The sequence below is a fragment of the Megachile rotundata genome, chromosome 10 (genome assembly GCF_050947335.1).
Source record: "Megachile rotundata isolate GNS110a chromosome 10, iyMegRotu1, whole genome shotgun sequence".
Taxonomy (NCBI): Eukaryota; Metazoa; Arthropoda; class Insecta; order Hymenoptera; family Megachilidae; genus Megachile; species Megachile rotundata.
In genome coordinates, this window is record NC_134992.1 from 8,032,524 (window position 1) to 8,050,816 (window position 18,293).

General features: G+C 34.5%; 1 protein-coding gene across 11 annotated transcripts in view; it reads left to right on the forward strand.

The window, feature by feature from the left end:
- LOC100876992 (uncharacterized) overlaps positions 1-18,293 on the forward strand; it is a 514,205-nt gene that overhangs the window by 174,653 nt on the left and 321,259 nt on the right. For 10 of the 11 annotated variants that reach the window (XR_013039710.1, XR_013039711.1, XM_076536597.1 and 7 more), the window contains one exon: positions 1,616-1,678. The exons of the other annotated variant lie outside the window; for it this stretch is intronic. Coding sequence is in view for 8 of the 10 variants with exons in the window: in XM_076536597.1 (XP_076392712.1) it covers positions 1,616-1,678 (63 nt within the window). In the remaining 2 variants the exon portion in view is untranslated. The remainder of the gene's footprint in view (positions 1-1,615; positions 1,679-18,293) is intronic. 11 annotated transcript variants of the gene reach the window in all.

Genomic DNA, 18,293 nt, shown 5'->3' on the forward strand with positions numbered 1-18,293 from the left:
TGGCAATTTGAGGATTTTGGGTTTAGAGGTTTGGGTAAAGATATTGAAGGTTCGGTAAGTTGGACAAATAGGATAATTTGGACATTTGGAGAATTTGTAACTTGGACAATTTGAATAATTGGAAAGTTTGGTAACTTTAGTTAACTGAATGCTTTTGAAACGTGGAGAGGTTGCAAATTGAGAAAATTTGAACCTTTGGAAACTTGAAAATAATACATACATTAAAATGGTATAATGGTAAAATAGTAAAATAGTAAAATAGTAAAATAGTAAAATAGTAAAATAGTAATATAGTAAAATAGTAAAATAGTAAAATAGTAAAATAGTAAAATAGTAAAATAGTAAAATAGTAAAATAGTAAAATTGTAAAATAGTAAAATAGTAAAATAGTAAAATAGTAAAATAGTAAAATAGTAAAATAGTAAAATAGTAAAATAGTAAAATAGTAAAATAGTAAAATAGTAAAATAGTAAAATAACAAAATAGTAAAATAACAAAATAACAAAGTAGCAAAATAGCAAAATAGCAAAATAGCACAATAGCAAAATAGCACAACAGCAACATAGCAAAATAGCAAAATAGCAAAATACCAAAATACCAAAATAGTAAAATAGTAGAATAACGAAACAGTAAAATAATATAACAATAAAATAATAAAATAGTAAAATTGCAAATCAGTAAAATAGTAAAACAGTAAAAGAACAAAGCACCAAAATAATAAAATACCAAAAACCTAACCTAAAGTAGTCTTATGCTCCTAAACAGGCAGTCACTTCGCGCAAATAAAACAGCAAGACACGCCATTAGCGTTATTTCGCAATAGTTTAAATCGCCAAATCGTTTGAGACTTTCTACATTTCAAAATCAGTTACTCGTTACGTAACGAGCAGATACGAATAAAATATTTATCGATATTTCTCAACGACCGGTAAATTTCTCGTGGTACGTATTCGGACGCCATATGTCATATAATTAATGTTCTCGTTTAACGAGACGGATCGAATAAGAAACATTTTCGACGAGACGAGATTTTAATTGCGACCGACGACGATTAAAACAGAAGCCTGTGCCCGCCATTAGAAGTGCACTTATGTTAGCTCGTATTTACTTTCGTTCTCGAGAATTCACCATGCACGTGCATTCTTTTACCCCGCCATTTTTCTTTCGCCCTCTTTTTCCTTACTTCTGCTGCACAATTGATCTTTCGTTTTGAATCGATTTGCACAATACATTTCGCTGTAACGAAATTTGTGCAGGTTATCGTGTTTTATTTAAATAATAGTTTGTATTTTAGTTATCGTTTACATCTTATTCAAGTAATAGCTACCGGTTCTATTTTATTTAACTATGTAGCTCAAATTAAGCTGTAGCCCAAGTTTGTTGTAAATACACGAAAGGAAACAATTGTCAAACGCGTTCGTTCGTTCCGTATTTCTGTTTTAAACAGACGCGTTAATTGAAATGCAAATTTCGGTGATTAACGATCCACTGAATATTTAATCGTCGCGGCAATTTACGCGTTGTTTTTGTCGTCTGTAGTTTCAATCGTAATTGATCAAATGGCTCTGTTATTGCCCATATTAATCGACAATTTTTTTCCATTTTTTTGTTGTAGAGTGACAACGGGCTAGTGGACACAGATCCAGGTCGAGTTAGCAGCATGACAGCCATCAACTCGGTATGTAATTCATAGAATCTAATCGCCATTGGTGTTGGAATAGGGCGTTTATCGAGTTACTAACCTCGTGTCGTTTATTTCTCGAATTAAAACGTAGGAACACTGACAAGTCAATTAAACCCTTCAGTTAAACCATCACCTTCCAAGTTTATCGCATTATCATAAAGTATTTTTTTCGTTGTTTCAATTTTTAACGATTGAACCCTTTGTAGTGTTGTTTATTATATAGTTTGTTGTAGTAAGTCTAATTCTTTAAGCATATTTAACACTGGAACTATCGACAGTTAAGGTGGTATACAAAATGGCCGCGCGAAGCGATGAGTATGTTACATTGTGGCTATATTTATGCTCGTGTGGTGCCACATAAAACTGCAGTAAAATTTCATAACAAAACATCGATAAATTTATCTAAATATGACTACTTCTACACTTTGATATTTTTATACCTTGAAATAAATGAGGCAAAAATAAAATTCATTACACCTTTCATTATCCCTGCAAAAGTCATCACATCATTGCAGAAAAGAATGTAATGTAGTCAGCCATTTTAACTGCTGTGGTGGTTCTGGTGTCAACTATCCTTCTAAATATGTTTGACACATAAACTCTAGATATATAGTTATGAATGTTAGTACAGAAATTTCTTGAAGTCACAAATTTTGTTTAATAGTGATTATTAAATTTGAACTATTAATTTGCTCGAATATCACCTATATCTTTAAAGCTGTTTACCTGTAATTTAATTAGTAATGTAGCTGTACCATAAAAATGTTAACGACGTTAGGAAGCGAATAATTTGATAGAGTATATTAAAATTTGATCAGTACTGAAATATCAACCGGTTGTAAACAGGTGGAAAAGTTGAAATCGTAGTAGTTTCTTTAGGCAGTCCCTCACGGACAGCCATTTTGCCGCTAAGTAGATCGATCTTCAAATATTGATCAAGAATACGCTTTTCACTTGCCATGAAAAGGGTGACGATAATGCGTTCCTTCCCTGCTAGCCGTGTTTCATCAAATATGCATCCAATCGTGCCTCGTAAAGGGCAGATACAAGCTTCGCTCCTATCAATAATCCAACAACGCTGGTAATCCGACTGTGTTGGTGCTTTAATGGAACACACTTTCGTTTTATCATTGAAGAAATCGTGGGAACGTTGTATCCTAATAACTGCTGCAACTGGAAACTTTTATCAGAATATCTGATACATTGAATAATTGAGTAACAGGAAGGAGATAATGATATTCGTTAACGTTTTTTTAATATACTCGAACACTGGGTGTTATAGAAGTAAGGTTTTATTTGAGTAATTTTCAAATTAAGTCATTCAATATTTTGAGTCGTTCAATTAAGTCATTCAGTATTTTTATAATAATTCTTTTTAATATTATGCTTTGTTTATTATAGATTTTAGTTGAGGTTATTTGTATTGTAATTGCACATTTATTAGATAAATTATTATGTTTTTCGATTAAATAAATTATTTGAAAATTTAGTACACTTTTTACAACTTAGCAGAACTTACATGTAATTTCATTTGAAATAATTGTTTGTATTTTTCATTATTTTATTTCATACATTTGGTACTTGAACTTGTCATCAAATAGTAATCATATTTTTAAAAATTCAAGCAATAATTTTGTTATGGGATATAAACATAATTATTTGTACCGATAAAGATAATTATCGTTAAAAATTAAATTGTTCAACTCTCAGAGGAGTACTAGAAATGTCGAGACGCCATAGGAGTCATAGATTTAGTCACGCGGTAATCAAGATGGCGTCCGATGACAATTAAAAATTAAATTTTAACGTTTGACTAAAAGTCATTCAACTAATAATTACTATTCTTCGTTAATAAATACTAATTCATCAATAAAAATTGAATTGTTCCATTCTTAACGGAGTTTTAAAAATGTCGAGAGCCTTTGGACAACAAAGTCTTAGTCGCGCGTTATTCAAAATGGCGTCCGATGAGAATTAGAAATTAAACTTCAACGTTGGATGAAAATATCATTGAATAATTATTATTTATAATTAACAATAATTTAAGTATCGATAAAAATTAAATTGTTCCATTCTGAGGACAGTATTAGAAGTTTTAATACAAAGTTTAAGTCGCGCGTTATTCAAAATGGCGCCCGATTAGATTTAAAAATTGAGCTTTAATATACGATCAAAATATCAGTCAACAATTACTGTTCATAATAAATAACTATTTATTTATCGATATAAATTAAATTGTTCAATTCTTAGGACAGTATTAGAAGTTTTAATACGAAGTTTAAGTCGCGCGTTATTCAAAATGGCGCCCAGTAAGAATTAAAAATTAAGCTTCAACGTTGGATCAAAATATCATTGAATAATTATTATTTATAATTAATAATTATTTAATTATCGATCAAAATTAAATTGTTCCATTCTGAGGACAGTATTAGAAGTTTTAATACAAAGTTTAAGTCGCGCGATATTCAAAATGGCGTCCGATGAGAATTAAAAATTAAGCTTCTACATTGAATCAAAATATCATTCAACAATTACTGTTCATAATTAAAACTTATTTATTTATCAATAAAAGTAAAATTGTTTAATTCTTAGCAAAGTATTAAAAGTTCCAAGACAAAGTCGCTTATCCAAGATGGCGTCCGATCGAAGTTCTTTTCATTGTCAATAACACCGGTCCGTTGATAAAAATATTTCCACCGTCGATGCACGATTAACGCGCGATTTAACGCGTAACCCAGTTTCACAAGTGCTGCAAATAACTGGATACAACTACCTGGTCGCGCGCTGTGCGGGACTATTTTTGAAAAGGCCATGGGAGTAAACAGTTTGTTCGATTGCTCTTAGAATTACCCGGTAAAATCGAGCGTCGCGATACATCGTACCAGAGTTTGTAGGTTAATGGCTGGGGTATCGATAAATTCGAGCGACTCGATGCCGCGATAGCCGGTCGGATTCGAGAGGAGCATAATCGAACCTCGATTAAAATCCTTGAATACGGATCGAGACGAAAATTACGATCGCTCGATAAATATCGCTCGACTCTTCGCTCGGAGCGAACAAAGCGTCCCGTATTCGATGTCGCTTAAGTTGAAAATCGATTGCCTTGCGATTATTAAGCGTTTTGCGTTGCGGGGAATTGTTTATGGACACTTGTGCGTCAAATCATGTCTGTTTTACTTACTTAAATTTTTTGTTGAAAGTGTTGTTTAATAGTTTTTGATGTTGGTGACGTAGAAAAGAGATGTAGGAATTTCGGAGAGGAATTTGGAGAATTAGGGACTTGAGAAATTGGGAAATTTTTTTTAGGGATTTGAGAATATGGGAATTTGTAATTGGGGGATTTGAGAATTTGGAGAATTGAAATTTGGGAATTGAAAAATTTGGTAATTTAGGAATTTGGGGGTTTGAGAGTTTGGAGATTTAGAAATTTAGAGATTTGAGAGATTGGAATTTTAGAAATTTGGGGATTTGAGAGATTAGAGATTTAGAAATTTGGAGATTTGAGAGATTGGAGATTTAGAAATTTGGGAATTTGAGAATTTGGGGATTTGAGAATTTAGGGATTTAGAAATTTGGGGATTTGAGAGATTGCAGATTTAGAAATTTGGGAACATGAGAATTTGGGGATTTGAGAGGTTGGAGATTTAGAAATTTGGAAATTTGAGAATTTGGGGATTTAAGAATTTGGAAATTTAGAAATTTTGGAATTTGAGAAATTGAAAAATTGAAATTTGGGGATTTGAAAATATGAAAACTCAAAAATTTGAAAATTACTAAATTGGGTAATTTGTAAATTTATAAATTCAAAACCTTATAAATTCATAATCTCAAAAAACTCGAAACCCCCTAAATTTATAAACATAAAAATTCTAAAACAAAAAAAACTCAAAAACTCCACTTCCAAGAATAAAAAATAAAAATCCACTTTCCCTAAATTTTCATATTTAGTGAAACTTGATCCAACGCATACCAGCATTGAACCAACCAGAACAACAAAGAGCAAAATATATTATAAATAATGAACGGAAATATAGTCCGCTAGAAAATTGTGTTCTAACAGTTGAAGCGATAATACATAACTAGCAGTTGAAGTTTTGAAGTAATATTTCAGAGGACGACTCGTGTACAAGCCATAAGTTTCGTGCGTGTTTCGGACGTGTGTTCCTCTTTTACTTTAGCAATTCAAACTGCGTTTCAAGGTGTGATTTATGGTTCGCGTAGTTGTGCATTTTTCGAATGATTGAATGAAGTTTAAAATGATGCCGCGGACGTGTTTTGTGGTACGTAAGTGCTTCTATAACTGTTAGACTGATGCATTTATTGCTGTGGTAGAAAAGGAGGATATTAATGAAATTTCAACATTTAGAAATTTATTTTTCGAAATTTTTAGGTATTGTATTTGTTTAATTGCAAATTTTAGATTATTAATATTTGTAATTTGCAAGTTGGTTTTTGAGTTTTTTTTTATTTTGAATTCTTAAATTCACAAATATTCAAATTCTCAAATCTTTTCATTTTCAAGTTTACAAACTTATGAATCCCCAAATTGTCAAATCTGAAAATTCCACATATTCCCCAAATTTCCGCAATTTCCGTAAATCTCCAAAATTCCCCAGAATCCCTAAAGTTCCTAAATTCCTCAAATTCCCCTAATTCTCCAAATTCTCCAAAATCCCTAAAGTTCCTAAATTCCCTAAATTTCCCAAAATCCTTAAATTCCCCAAATTCTCCAAATTCCCCAAAAGTCCTCAAAGTTCCTAAATTCCCCAAATTCCCCAAATTCCCCAAATTCCCCTAATTCTCCAAATTCTCCAAAATCCTCAAAGTTCCCAAATCTCCAAATTCTCCAAATTTCCCAAAATGCCTCAATTTCTAATTCCCCAAATCTTCAATTTCCTAATTTTCCTATTCCCCAAATTCCCCAAAATTCCCAAAATTCTTCAAATTCTTCTAAATACCTAAATTCGAAATTCCTATATTCCCAAAATTTCTATATTTCTATGCTCTCATATTCATAAGTTCCTAGATTCCTATAGTCCTACATTTCTAGATTTCTAGATTTCTAGATTTCTAAATTTCTAAATTTCAAAATTACATTTCTAAAATTAAAATTTCCATGTTCCCTAATCCTCAGATTTCCTCTTAATTTCCTAAATTCCGTCATTCCTAGATTTTCGTATTTCCTCCAAAGCGTCCAGATAGAGATCCATCTCGCCGTTAACTGCACGAAACATTTGCACCAACCAGAATAGCGAGACGGCGAGTCGTCGAGTTGCGGGGCAAACGAACGTGAAAATCTCTAGTAACAAACGTATCCCGAGAATCATGGCGAGCAAACGTTCCCTCGATTCGTTTCCTTCGAACAAAGCGACCCGCGGAAATTGGCGGGACACGAATTCCGTGGAACGTGGCAAACGAGGAGGAAAAATGAAAGGAACCAGACTGCTGGAAACCGTCGCTGGATGGTCCAGCGGAATTCCCATCATTTCGGTTCCCTTTCGTGCTCCCGATGGACAAGAATTCCAGGATCTCCTGCTGGAAAAATCGAAAAATTCGCCGTGTCCTTTCACGTGCGAGTCCCGTGTACCTCTCTTCATTTCCATACGTTCGTCTCTATTGAGTAAACCGGCGAATTTTCTATGGGTTCAGACGCCGTGCACGCTGGAGTGAGGTGCAAACATTCGTACGAGAAACTCTGCAAATCGTTGCATTTCGTCGAAGATCCTACGCCGTAATTTTCGGGACGTTCAATTTTCTTTGTGGGGATTTAGCGGGCGGAGGTCCGTATTTTGGTTTCAGTTAAATACCTCTTATTCGAGGTTTTTGGTCATTTTTAACTGTTTCATTATTTCGGGGTATATCTTTCAGGTATGGTTATGGTTTGAGGCGCACTCTGCATATCGTTGCATTTTAATTGTCTTGGAAATTTTTATTGGAGTATTTTTCTTATGTGGAGTTATGGTTTGGTATGGTAGTCGGGCTCATATGGGGACTTGGTGTGGTGATAAGTCTCATATGTAGACTTGTTATGGTAGTAGGTCCCATATGTGGACTTGCAGTTTGGTATGGTAGCAACTCTCATATGTGGATTTAGTGTGGTAGTAGGTCTCATATGTAGACATGAAGTTTGGTATGGTAGTAGATCTCATATGAGGACTTAATGTGGTAGTAGGTCTCATATGTAGACATGAAGTTTGGTATGGTAGTAGATCTCATATGTGGACTTGAAGTTTGATGTGATAGTAGGTCTCATATATAGACTTAAAGTTTAATACGGTAGTAGGTCCTATATGTGGATTTGCAGTTTAGTATAGTAGCAGCTCTCATATGTGGATTTGCAGTTTAGTATAGTAGCAGCTCTCATATGTGGATTTGCAGTTTAGTATAGTAGCAGCTCTCATATGTGGACTTGGTGTGGTAGTAGGTCTCATATGTAGACTTGAAGTTTGGTATGGTAGTAGGTCTCATATGTGGACTTGAAGTTTGGTATTGTAGTAGGTCTCATATGTAGACTTGGTATGGTAGTAACTCTCATATGTAGACTTGGTTTGGTAATAGGTCTCACATGTGGACTTAAAGTTTGGTATGGTAGTAGACCTCTTATGCGAACTTGAAGTTTGGTATGATAGTAGGCTTGATATGTGAACATATGGTTTGATGTGGTAGTATGTCTAATATAATATAAAGTTTGATATGACAGTAAGTCTGATATGTGAAGTTATGGTTTGGTTTGCTATGAAGCCTGATATGTAGAGTATCATATAGAATACAATTAAAATTAACTATTAACAATGGAGCATTGTATTGAATCAATCAACTTGCAAAATCAGTTGCAATTCATTACAAACAACAAATAAATAAACTTCAGTATTATAAACCTTCCCAAATATCTTTACATCAATGAACCCACCATAACTTCTCCATCACTTCTACGTAACTCCTAACCCCCGTACATTTCCCCCAACTTCCAGCTTTCTCATCCCCCGTATCGATTCTTTTCTTTCGGAATGTTTCTCGTCTTTCGGAATCGATTCTAGAAGTCAACGACAGGCGAACTCGGATTCAACGGAGTCTTTTAATGAAATTGTAGCCGAAAGACGGCGGCAAAGGATGTCGAGGGGGAAACCAGTTTAAATAAAGACCACGCATACGGGTCAGTCGGCGTGGCGTGCATCGTGCATGTGCATTACGCAAGCTGATTCCACCGCATGCATCACTTGCATCGAGCTTTGTTAAGATGCATTCACGGTGCACGCTTGTTGCATCGACTCCTAATGGCTTTAGAAAGATCCTAGACAGTTGCTCCTGTCACGTTATTTCTACATTAATTAGCTCCATTTAACGAACAATGAAGCGGACATTTATTATACTGTGAACGTTATTTGCTGAAGAACCTTACATTATTAAAATTTGTTATATGGTTAAATATTTTTAAACACATGTTCTTAATATTTTTAAGTAGTGATGTTCTTAAAATATTTTTAAGCACTTGTGTTCTTAAAAGTATTTTTATGCACTGATCTTAATATTTCTAAATATTGTTTCTAAAATATTTTTAACTATGGATGTTCTTTATACTTTTAAGTTCTTATTTTCTTAAAATATTTTATACACTTATGTTCTTAGTATTTTTAAGTACTTAATGTTACGTACAAAAATGATCATATTTTGCAAGTACCTCGTTTCAAGATACAAAGCTTACCAATGTTCTCCTGAAAATCATGCTGATTTTATAAATGAACGAATATTTCGAAATTTATCAGAAAAAAATTTCTTCCGCTAGTTCTTCATAGTCCGCTTACGCGGCAACAATTTTTCAATCTCCCCAAACCGAAGTGATTTCGAAAATCGTCTAGAAGCTACGATTTATCTTCGAGATTGAGGCACGTATAACGAATCGAGCCGAATCATCGTTCGCAAAAAAACGACGACGAAAAGCAGGAAATTAGGGTCGTTAGGACGCGTGACCCAGTTTCTGCGGCAGAATCTCACAACCTAGCTTTTTGCATTACCCTTCGTTAAATGAGGCCTGGGTAAATCGTGCCCTTCGGCCAAAAGCAAAACCAGAAATCGTTAGGACAATCAGGAAGATACATTTGTGGATTATGTGAAGTAATCAGAAATGCATTGAACCACCATTTTCTGACGTCGATGACTTTGAAATGTATTATCAAGGTTATAAAGTTATATTATGGAGATTTTAAGCAGTTGGGCACCAAATGGAGACTTTCTTCTGATGTCAATGTCTTTGACATATATTATCAAGGTTATAAAGTTATGTTAAAGAGAATTTAAGTAGTCAGTCATAAAATGGAGACCTTCTCCTGATGTCAACGTCTTTGACATGTACTATCAAGGTTATTAACCTATGTAGTGTTATAGAGGTTTTAACAGGTCAGCCATCAAATTTCCATCTTCTGATGTCAATGTCTCTGAAATGTATTATGAAAGTTGTAAAGTTATGTTACAGAGATTTTATCCAGTTAGACACCAAATTAAGACTCTCTCCTGGTGTTAATGTCTATGACACGTATTATCAAGGTTATTAACCTAAGTAGTGTTGTAGAGGTTTTAAGAAGTCAGCCACCAGGTTAGAACCACCTCACAATGACAATGTCTCTGACATATATTATCAAGGTTATCCTAAGTAATGTGACAGAAGTTTCACTCAAATATCTCTTAAAAAATCATAAACGAAAAATGTTTACTGTATTCATAACTTGCCAGAAGCCTATATGCATCAGTAATTTCTTTCTCATTTGTGATAACAGACTATAGTTTAACTTTACAGAGAATAAAAGTAACATAAAGAATAGAGTGCTGAAATGATAAAAAAGTATATAAAACTCATCATGATATATCAAATCCCAAATTGCCTCCATGAGAAACCCCCATCCCCCGGTTACAATGATTTATTTTGTCCGCATCATAATAGCTTTTGAACGTATCAATATTATCAGAATCGACATCAGCAAATTATCAGGAAACACATGTAAATGATGATGACTTTAATAACACATGTCAAGGTTACTGACACGAATACATTCTAAATAATTTCCATTTTCCCTGTTAATTCATCGTATTCGCAAATTTGTACCATCATCGTCCTTCGAACATTTTTGACAGACATCAGTGTCAGCTTTCGCTCTGATAACCGAAAATGTAATCTGAATTTCATTAGCATAAACTCGATCTCTGTGCTGGGCAACTGTTCACCAGAGAGAGAGATTCTATCATTTGCGAGGTAATGCAACCAAGTCCGGATAATACCATGGTTTTTCATCCCCTTCTTTTCTGCTAACATTATGAACGAACGAAATAGAGGATTTTAATGCTAATACCGGAACACGTTACAGTCGCAAAATACGGCCGAAACAAATTAGCCTGACCGAATAACTCCCGTTCCACGCGGCTGAATTTATTTTTCTTTTACCACGAATACAGAGAAATCCGCGGAACGAGAATATGTTCGAGTGACTGATACGCGGGCCAGGTTAAAAATACCGTTAACGTTGCGTTAATGTTGCATTACGAGTCGGCTAATGAGAATTGTGGACAGCCAACTGTGAACCCGGTGTCCTCTAATGCCTTGTAAGGGTTATTAATGCGTCAAGGGGTGGCTTAATGATTGTGAATGGGTTCGGAAATAATCGGGTTATTATTAGATGTTTTAAACGAGACGAGTACAGTGGTTTTGGATATACAGGTTGTCTCACAACTAGTGTAGCTTCACAACAATTTTAATCCCTGAAAGGGGTGGTAGAGAACATCGCTCTGAACAAGATTTCCCTCTTCGAAAATGAGATTTGCTCCGTTTTTGAATTATTAAAAAAAAAACACTCAGAAAAAGATGTGAAACACCCTGTATCCGAAGATATCTTTAATTTCATAAAACCTAAGTGAAGTCCGTTTAATCAAACTTTTTATATATTTTTTTATTTATAAAGAAGAATCTAAAACATTTGGTACACGGTTGAAGCATTACGATTAGGATTACAAAATTTTGTGCATCTGCAGTTTCTCGCATTTCCCTCTTCCTGGCAGCAGGCTTTTTGAATTCGTTTCTACTCCATTAAGCTGATCCCGTTCCACGATCCCTTCGTTCGTCCTTTTTCACCCTCTGTCTCTCTTTCGACTTTCCCCGCTTTCTCGAACGTCGTGTTCTTTCTGTCGTATCTTCCTGCTTCTTATAAACGAACGACTCCGACAGGCAACGGGACATAAGTCCTGTTGGTAATATCCATTTGCTGAAACGTGGCCGAGCAGGTGGAATCACGTTGCTTGTTCTCTTTACAACCCTCCATATGGTCCGAGTTTGCGAAAGCTCGTTTTATACGATTCGTTCCTCTTTCTGGTAAACGTAAACTTCTTTTTACCGGTGTAAAGCTTTTCTGTTTACCTGCAGACGTTTAATAAATTCGGGACGGTGGAATAGATATTTGTAATGGGAATTGTTGCGAAGTATGCTCAATACACTTTGTGTTTCGGTTTTAGAAGAAAATTGTGGGTCTTCTTTTTTTATATTGTTGTAATGGATATTGGGTTTAGGAATGGAGAGTAATTAGCAAGGTGGGGCATTTTTGGACTTGAGTAATTAAATATTCAAGTTTGGACAGTTAGTCGAGTTTAGAAATTTGGAGGTTATGTTTGGACATTTAGAAATCCTCGAGTTTAGAAATTTAGAGGTTATCTGGTTCAAATATTTAGGTATTCCCAAGTTTAGAAATTGAGAGGTTAGGTTTCGATATTTAGGAATTCTTCAGTTTAGAAATTTAGAGGTTATGAAGTTTAAACATTTAGAAATTTTCAAGTTTATAAATTTGGAGGTTAGGTTTCGATATTTAGAAATTCACAAGTTCAGAAGTGTAGAGGTTATCAAGTTTAAATATTTAGAAATTCTTGAGCAATTCTGGAATTTAGAAATTTATAGGTTATCAACTTTGAACATTTAGAAATTCTCAGGTTTAGAAATTTATAGGTTAGCAAGTTCACATATGTAGAAATTCTTGAGTAATTCTTGAATTTAGAAATTTAGAGGTTATCAACTTTGAATATTTAGAAATTCTCAAGTTTAGAAATTTATAGGTTAAGTTTCGATATTTAGGAATTCACAAGTTCAGAAATTTAGAGGTTATCAAGTTTAAATATTCAGAAATTCTTGAGTAATTCTGGAATTTAGAAATTTGTAGGTTATCAACTTTGAACATTTAGAAATTCTCAGATTTAGAAATTTATAGGTTAGCAATTTTACATATGTAGAAATTCTTGAGTAATTCTGGAATTTAGGAATTTAGAGGTTATCAAGTTTGGACATTTGGAAATTCTCACGCTTAGAAATTTATAGATTAGCAAGTTTAGGTATTTAGAAATTCTTGAGCAATTCTTCAATTTAAAAATTTAGAGGTTATCAAGTTTGGACATTTGGAAATTCTCAAGCTTAGAAATTTATAGATTAGCAAGTTTAGGTATTTAGAAATTCCTAAGCAATTCTTGCATTTGGAAATTTAGAGGTTATAAAGTTTATACATTTAGAAATTCTCAAGTCTAGAAATTTATAGGTTAAGTTTCAATATTTAGAAATTCTCAACTATAAAAGTTTTAAGGTTATCAAATTTAAATGTCACGTTTAACATGTTTAATGTAACATTCAGAAATATCGAAGTTATGTGTAGACATTTAAAGAATCTCGCAACAGCAATTGCAAATCCAAAAATCTACAAACCTTCATACACTTCTCTACCATCTTCTTTCTGTCTGAACCCAAACTCACCCGAATTCAAAACTCCTATTCTCCCAACAACCAATATTCCAACATTACAATTCTCCCCCATAAAAGCGCGCAGGTAAGTCCATCGAGACTTGTACCCGAAGAAGAAACCGAAGAATGCACATCTGGTTAGACCAGCAAGAATTCCGCACAGTGCTCGTATCCGACGATATTGTTATTAGTTTCGGAATATTGGCAGCGTTCTCGGTATTTCGAAACCGCGAGCCAAGGGGACAGATCCGTAAAGAAAATTTGTTCCGTGAACGCGATAAAGGACACATGGAAGAAGGTTGTTGCCTCGGAAAAGGGCTGATCAGTGACCATCCAGAATGGAGTCTGGGGAGCAACGAGTCGAGTAACCGGGACGAGCATGAACGACGTTTACGCGGTAAAAAGGAGCTGGAATGCGAATTGGGAGAGAAAAGATGGGTTGTTTTGGCGAAGGTTATTTTCCGGCTGGACGAGCTCGTCTACTTTGCTATACATCGGGGAGAAATCTCCCTTCTCTTGTTTAAGGAGATGCTTTTCTTCCGGTTGCAAACTTACCGCTTCGCTACTTGACTTCCCCGGACATTTATTAGACAAACATCCTCTGTCTCTATCTCTTTGTTGCTCCCTGGCGACCATTTTTGTTTCTCGGTCCCGTTGAGACCTCGTAATGAGGCCGACTTGGGACTTGCTGCATTATATTGTCTTTTATTTATTTTTTTGGTCACTATGGCATTCTTTGTTTTTAGAAGTTATTCTTATTCTATGCGGACTTGCTCTAGTTTGTTTATGCATGTTTTTTAAATGGTTTGTTTGGTGGGATGCAAGGTGCAGCATGAAAGCTGCTTATGATGCTTAGACTTGTATTTAAAGTGCGAATAGTGTTCAGTTTATTTTGGTTTTATTTATTGCATTTATTGTACTTATTGTTAGTATTTTATGTATTTTATGTATTTGTACTTATTAATAACTACTATAGTTATTACATTTACTGTACTTACTGTACTTTCAGTATTTATTGCTACTTTATTTATTTTATTTATTTTTATTAGTAAGAAAATTTATTTGCAACACAGAAAATGACAAAATCTCCAAATTACTTGTTAATTTTACAGTGAGTAAATATCTATAATTAGAAAACAAGTATTATCAAATAATTATTTTGTAAGTGCAATGATTAGTGTCACTAATACGAAGATGAGTTAACCAGTAATTAAAGTAGCAGATGTAATAACGCGAAGCTAAATAATACATTTATTGAAGGAATTCTGCATTTAATCCTGTTGCTGTTAAGGGGATTATTACTGCTGACCTGTTTAATGTGTTTACATTCTGAAATAGTAGACTAATGGAAAATTTGAAGGGGAATTCAGGATGGAAACGTCTTCTGTGTGGCAGTGATGGGTGGATCAGATGCACGCTGAAGAGCTTGTGGCCGCCATTACGGTGTGCATGGCGGGCGCTGTGATGAGATGCGAGGAACTCGTCAGATTTCGGATTTCAGATTTGTGGAATTAGGAATGTAGGTATTTTGGGATTTTAGGATTTGGAGATTTGGGGATTTGGGGATTTGGAAGTTTGGGAATTTGGGAATTTTGGAATTGGGAAATTTTGGAATTTGGGAATTTGGGAATTTGGGAATTTTGGAATTGGGAAATTATGGAATTGGGAAATTATGGAATTGGGAAATTTTGGAATTGGGGAAATTTGTAATTGCAGAATTTTGGAATTGGGAATTTTGGAATTGGAGAATTTTGGAATTGGGGAATTTTGGAATTGGGGAATTTTGGAATTGGGAATTTTGGAATTGGGGAATTTTGGTATTGGGAATTTTGGAATTGGGAAAGTTTGGAATTGGGGAATTATGGAATTGGGGAATTTTGGAATTGACAAATTGGGAAATTGGGAATTATGGAATAGGGGAATTTTGGAATTGGGAATTTTGGAATTGAGAATTTTGGAATTGGGAATTTTAGAATTGGGGAATTTTGGAATTTGGGAATTTTGGAATTGGGAAAGTTTGGACTTGGGGAATTATGGAATTGGGGAATTTTAGAATTGGGAAAGTTTGGACTTGGGGAATTTTGGAATTGACAAATTGGGAAATTGGAAGAGTGGGGAGTTGAGGAATTAGAAAATTGCGGAATTGGAAAATCGGAAAACTGGAAAACTGGAGAATTTAAAAATTAGAAAATTGGGAATTGTGGAGTTGGCAAATTGGGAATTTACAAATTTGTTAATTTGTGAATCTGTAGATTTGTGGATTTGTCGACTTGTGAATTTGTAAATTTGCGAATTACTGCTTTTTAAATTTGTAAATTTATGAATTTATAAACTTATAAATCTACCACGAAAAACAGTGGTAACTCATACCTAAATAACTAAAAATTATTACTCATTCTCTAAAAAATTTTTAACCATCTTTAAAAATTGCACAAAAGAAAACAAACAGCTATAACGAAAATTTGAATCCGAAACTTTTCAAAATCCGAGAGGTAGAATATTTTTTACTTACCACGTTCTCGATAATATCAAACAAAAATAGATACAATCCCACCCTGCCATTCACGGCCACAAAATAAATCTGCAACTAAAACAAGAATAACAAAACTACTAGACATAACAAAATATGCATATTTTCCTCTCGGCCTTCCATTTTTGCGACGCATCCCGCACGCGTCGTACATATCCGCACGCGTGCGTCCGATTTGAATTTAAATTTTCTAAAATGAAATGGCCCTCGCAGCGTTGCGGTGACGTTCTCCTCCGCCTTTCGAACCCTCGTCAAGCCTCGTCCCTCTAGGGACAATTTTAATTTGTAATCAGGGATTTGCATGCGGCTCTCGCGAGTCCGCGTTTCTCGTCCGCTCGTGGTCCGAGCGGAACGCGTATCCGCTCGAACTCGTATTATCATTCGAATTAGCCGCGGTCGAAGCGAATTGAAATCCCGGCGAATGCAAATTCGGTTCGAGAACCAGCGACCGCCTCTGGGAAAACGCTTCGAACGTTTGCACGCACGCGTCACGCGTTTGTAAGCCCGCATTCGCGAGGTCCTCCGCGGATAACGGGGCTCCCGCATGTGGCTTTTTGTAGTGGGCTGAGGGTAATGAACATGGTTAGTTAAAGTAAATAATTAGGGGTACTTTGGAAGATACATATTGAATTGTTTTTTGGAGGTTTTTATACTTTTATATTGAGGTGGTACATTCTTATGTAGTTTGTGAAGTTTTTGGTTTCTGAATTTGGGAACAGTTTGCAAATTTTTATATTTTTAAATTCTAAGTTCTGGAAATTTATGAATTCTTAAATTTTTAAATTTGGAAACTTGAAAGTTTATTTCATTCACTTCTACCTTGGAACAACCCCGTATACAACCTTGTACCTCCTTTTATATCGCCATTTTTCCTTAACCCCTTCCTGTGCCATTTATTTAACAGATGCGTCAGTCAAGACTAACTATTCAGGGCTATAACATTAAAACAGACAAAGAAAATTAAAATGTAACTATTTTATATTCAAGGATCCTTGACAATGTAACTTATAGCTGGACCTAAATTTCAAGTTGAAGAGTATTCAAAAGTTGAGTAAGGTTTATCACATTTGAGCTGTAAGTGCGTCACGAGCGAGACTCGTCAAAGAACAGGAAAGGGTTAACCCCTTAATTTATGATTTTCTCAGCGAGTGCGTCAGACAAGGCAACTTAATTATTGTTGTAACATTAACATCCATAAATATACTCATTAATATATGTCCTCCCAAGAGCCACCATACTGAAACTTAATTTACCATAGTCACTTGAAACTAAAGTATACTAGAAACATAACGTGTCATACTTGAAACATAATGTACCTTACTCAAAACATAATTTACCATACTCATACCCGAAACATACCATAGCCATACCATAGACATAAATCGTCAAATCGACGTTAATTACGAAAGTTAACGAACACGCGTCAGGGTTGCACTTCCTCGGTTGATGTAACGACGGAATAAATTCGAACGAAACTTTTGGACGCGATTCAAAAATAGACACTGATTTATCTCTCAGCCGGCATATTAGTAGTAGGCTGCGAGACAATTTCTCGGCGATGCCAATTCCGTCGTGGCGTCGGACGTAAAATCGCACTTAATAATGTCCCGCCGCGACAAAGACGCTCTTGAGGACGTCGAGAACGCGCGAAAAATCCAGGCAGATTTACGCTCCGGCTTCACGCGACCATGATTTACGCGTACACCTTCAGCTCGCGGCAGATCGATTCGTTCTTAGAAGATTCTCGCATTTTTGCGCCGGTTATTCAGACAATGAAGCTTTATAAACCCATTTACCGTTTCATTGACGCTCGGACACTATATGGTGGCTTCTTTTGGGGGTTCATTCAAATGTATTACTTGTTTTACAGAAATTCATTGCAGATTAATAAAATTAACTTTAATAAAATTAAAGTATTTAAGTTGTAAAGTTTTTAAGTAGTAGTTAACGTGATTAAGTAGTAAAATCTTTAAGTAATGAAGTATTTAAGTAGTAAAGTATTTAAGTTGTAGTTAAAGTATTTAAGTAGTAGTTAAAGTATTTATGTAGTAAAGTATTTAAATAGTAAAGCATTTAAGTAATAGTTAAAGTATTTAAGCAGTAGTTAAAGCATTTAAATATTTAAAATACTTTAATTTTATTAAATTATGTATATAATTTTATTAAAGTATACTTTAATTTTATTAAAGTATTATTAATTATTAAAGTATTATTGTATTATTATTAAAACACCTAAGTATTATTATTTTAACCAATTTTAAATAAAATGTATTTTCACGGATTTGCACAGTTACAAAGCACAGCAGCCGCCGTTTTTCTGA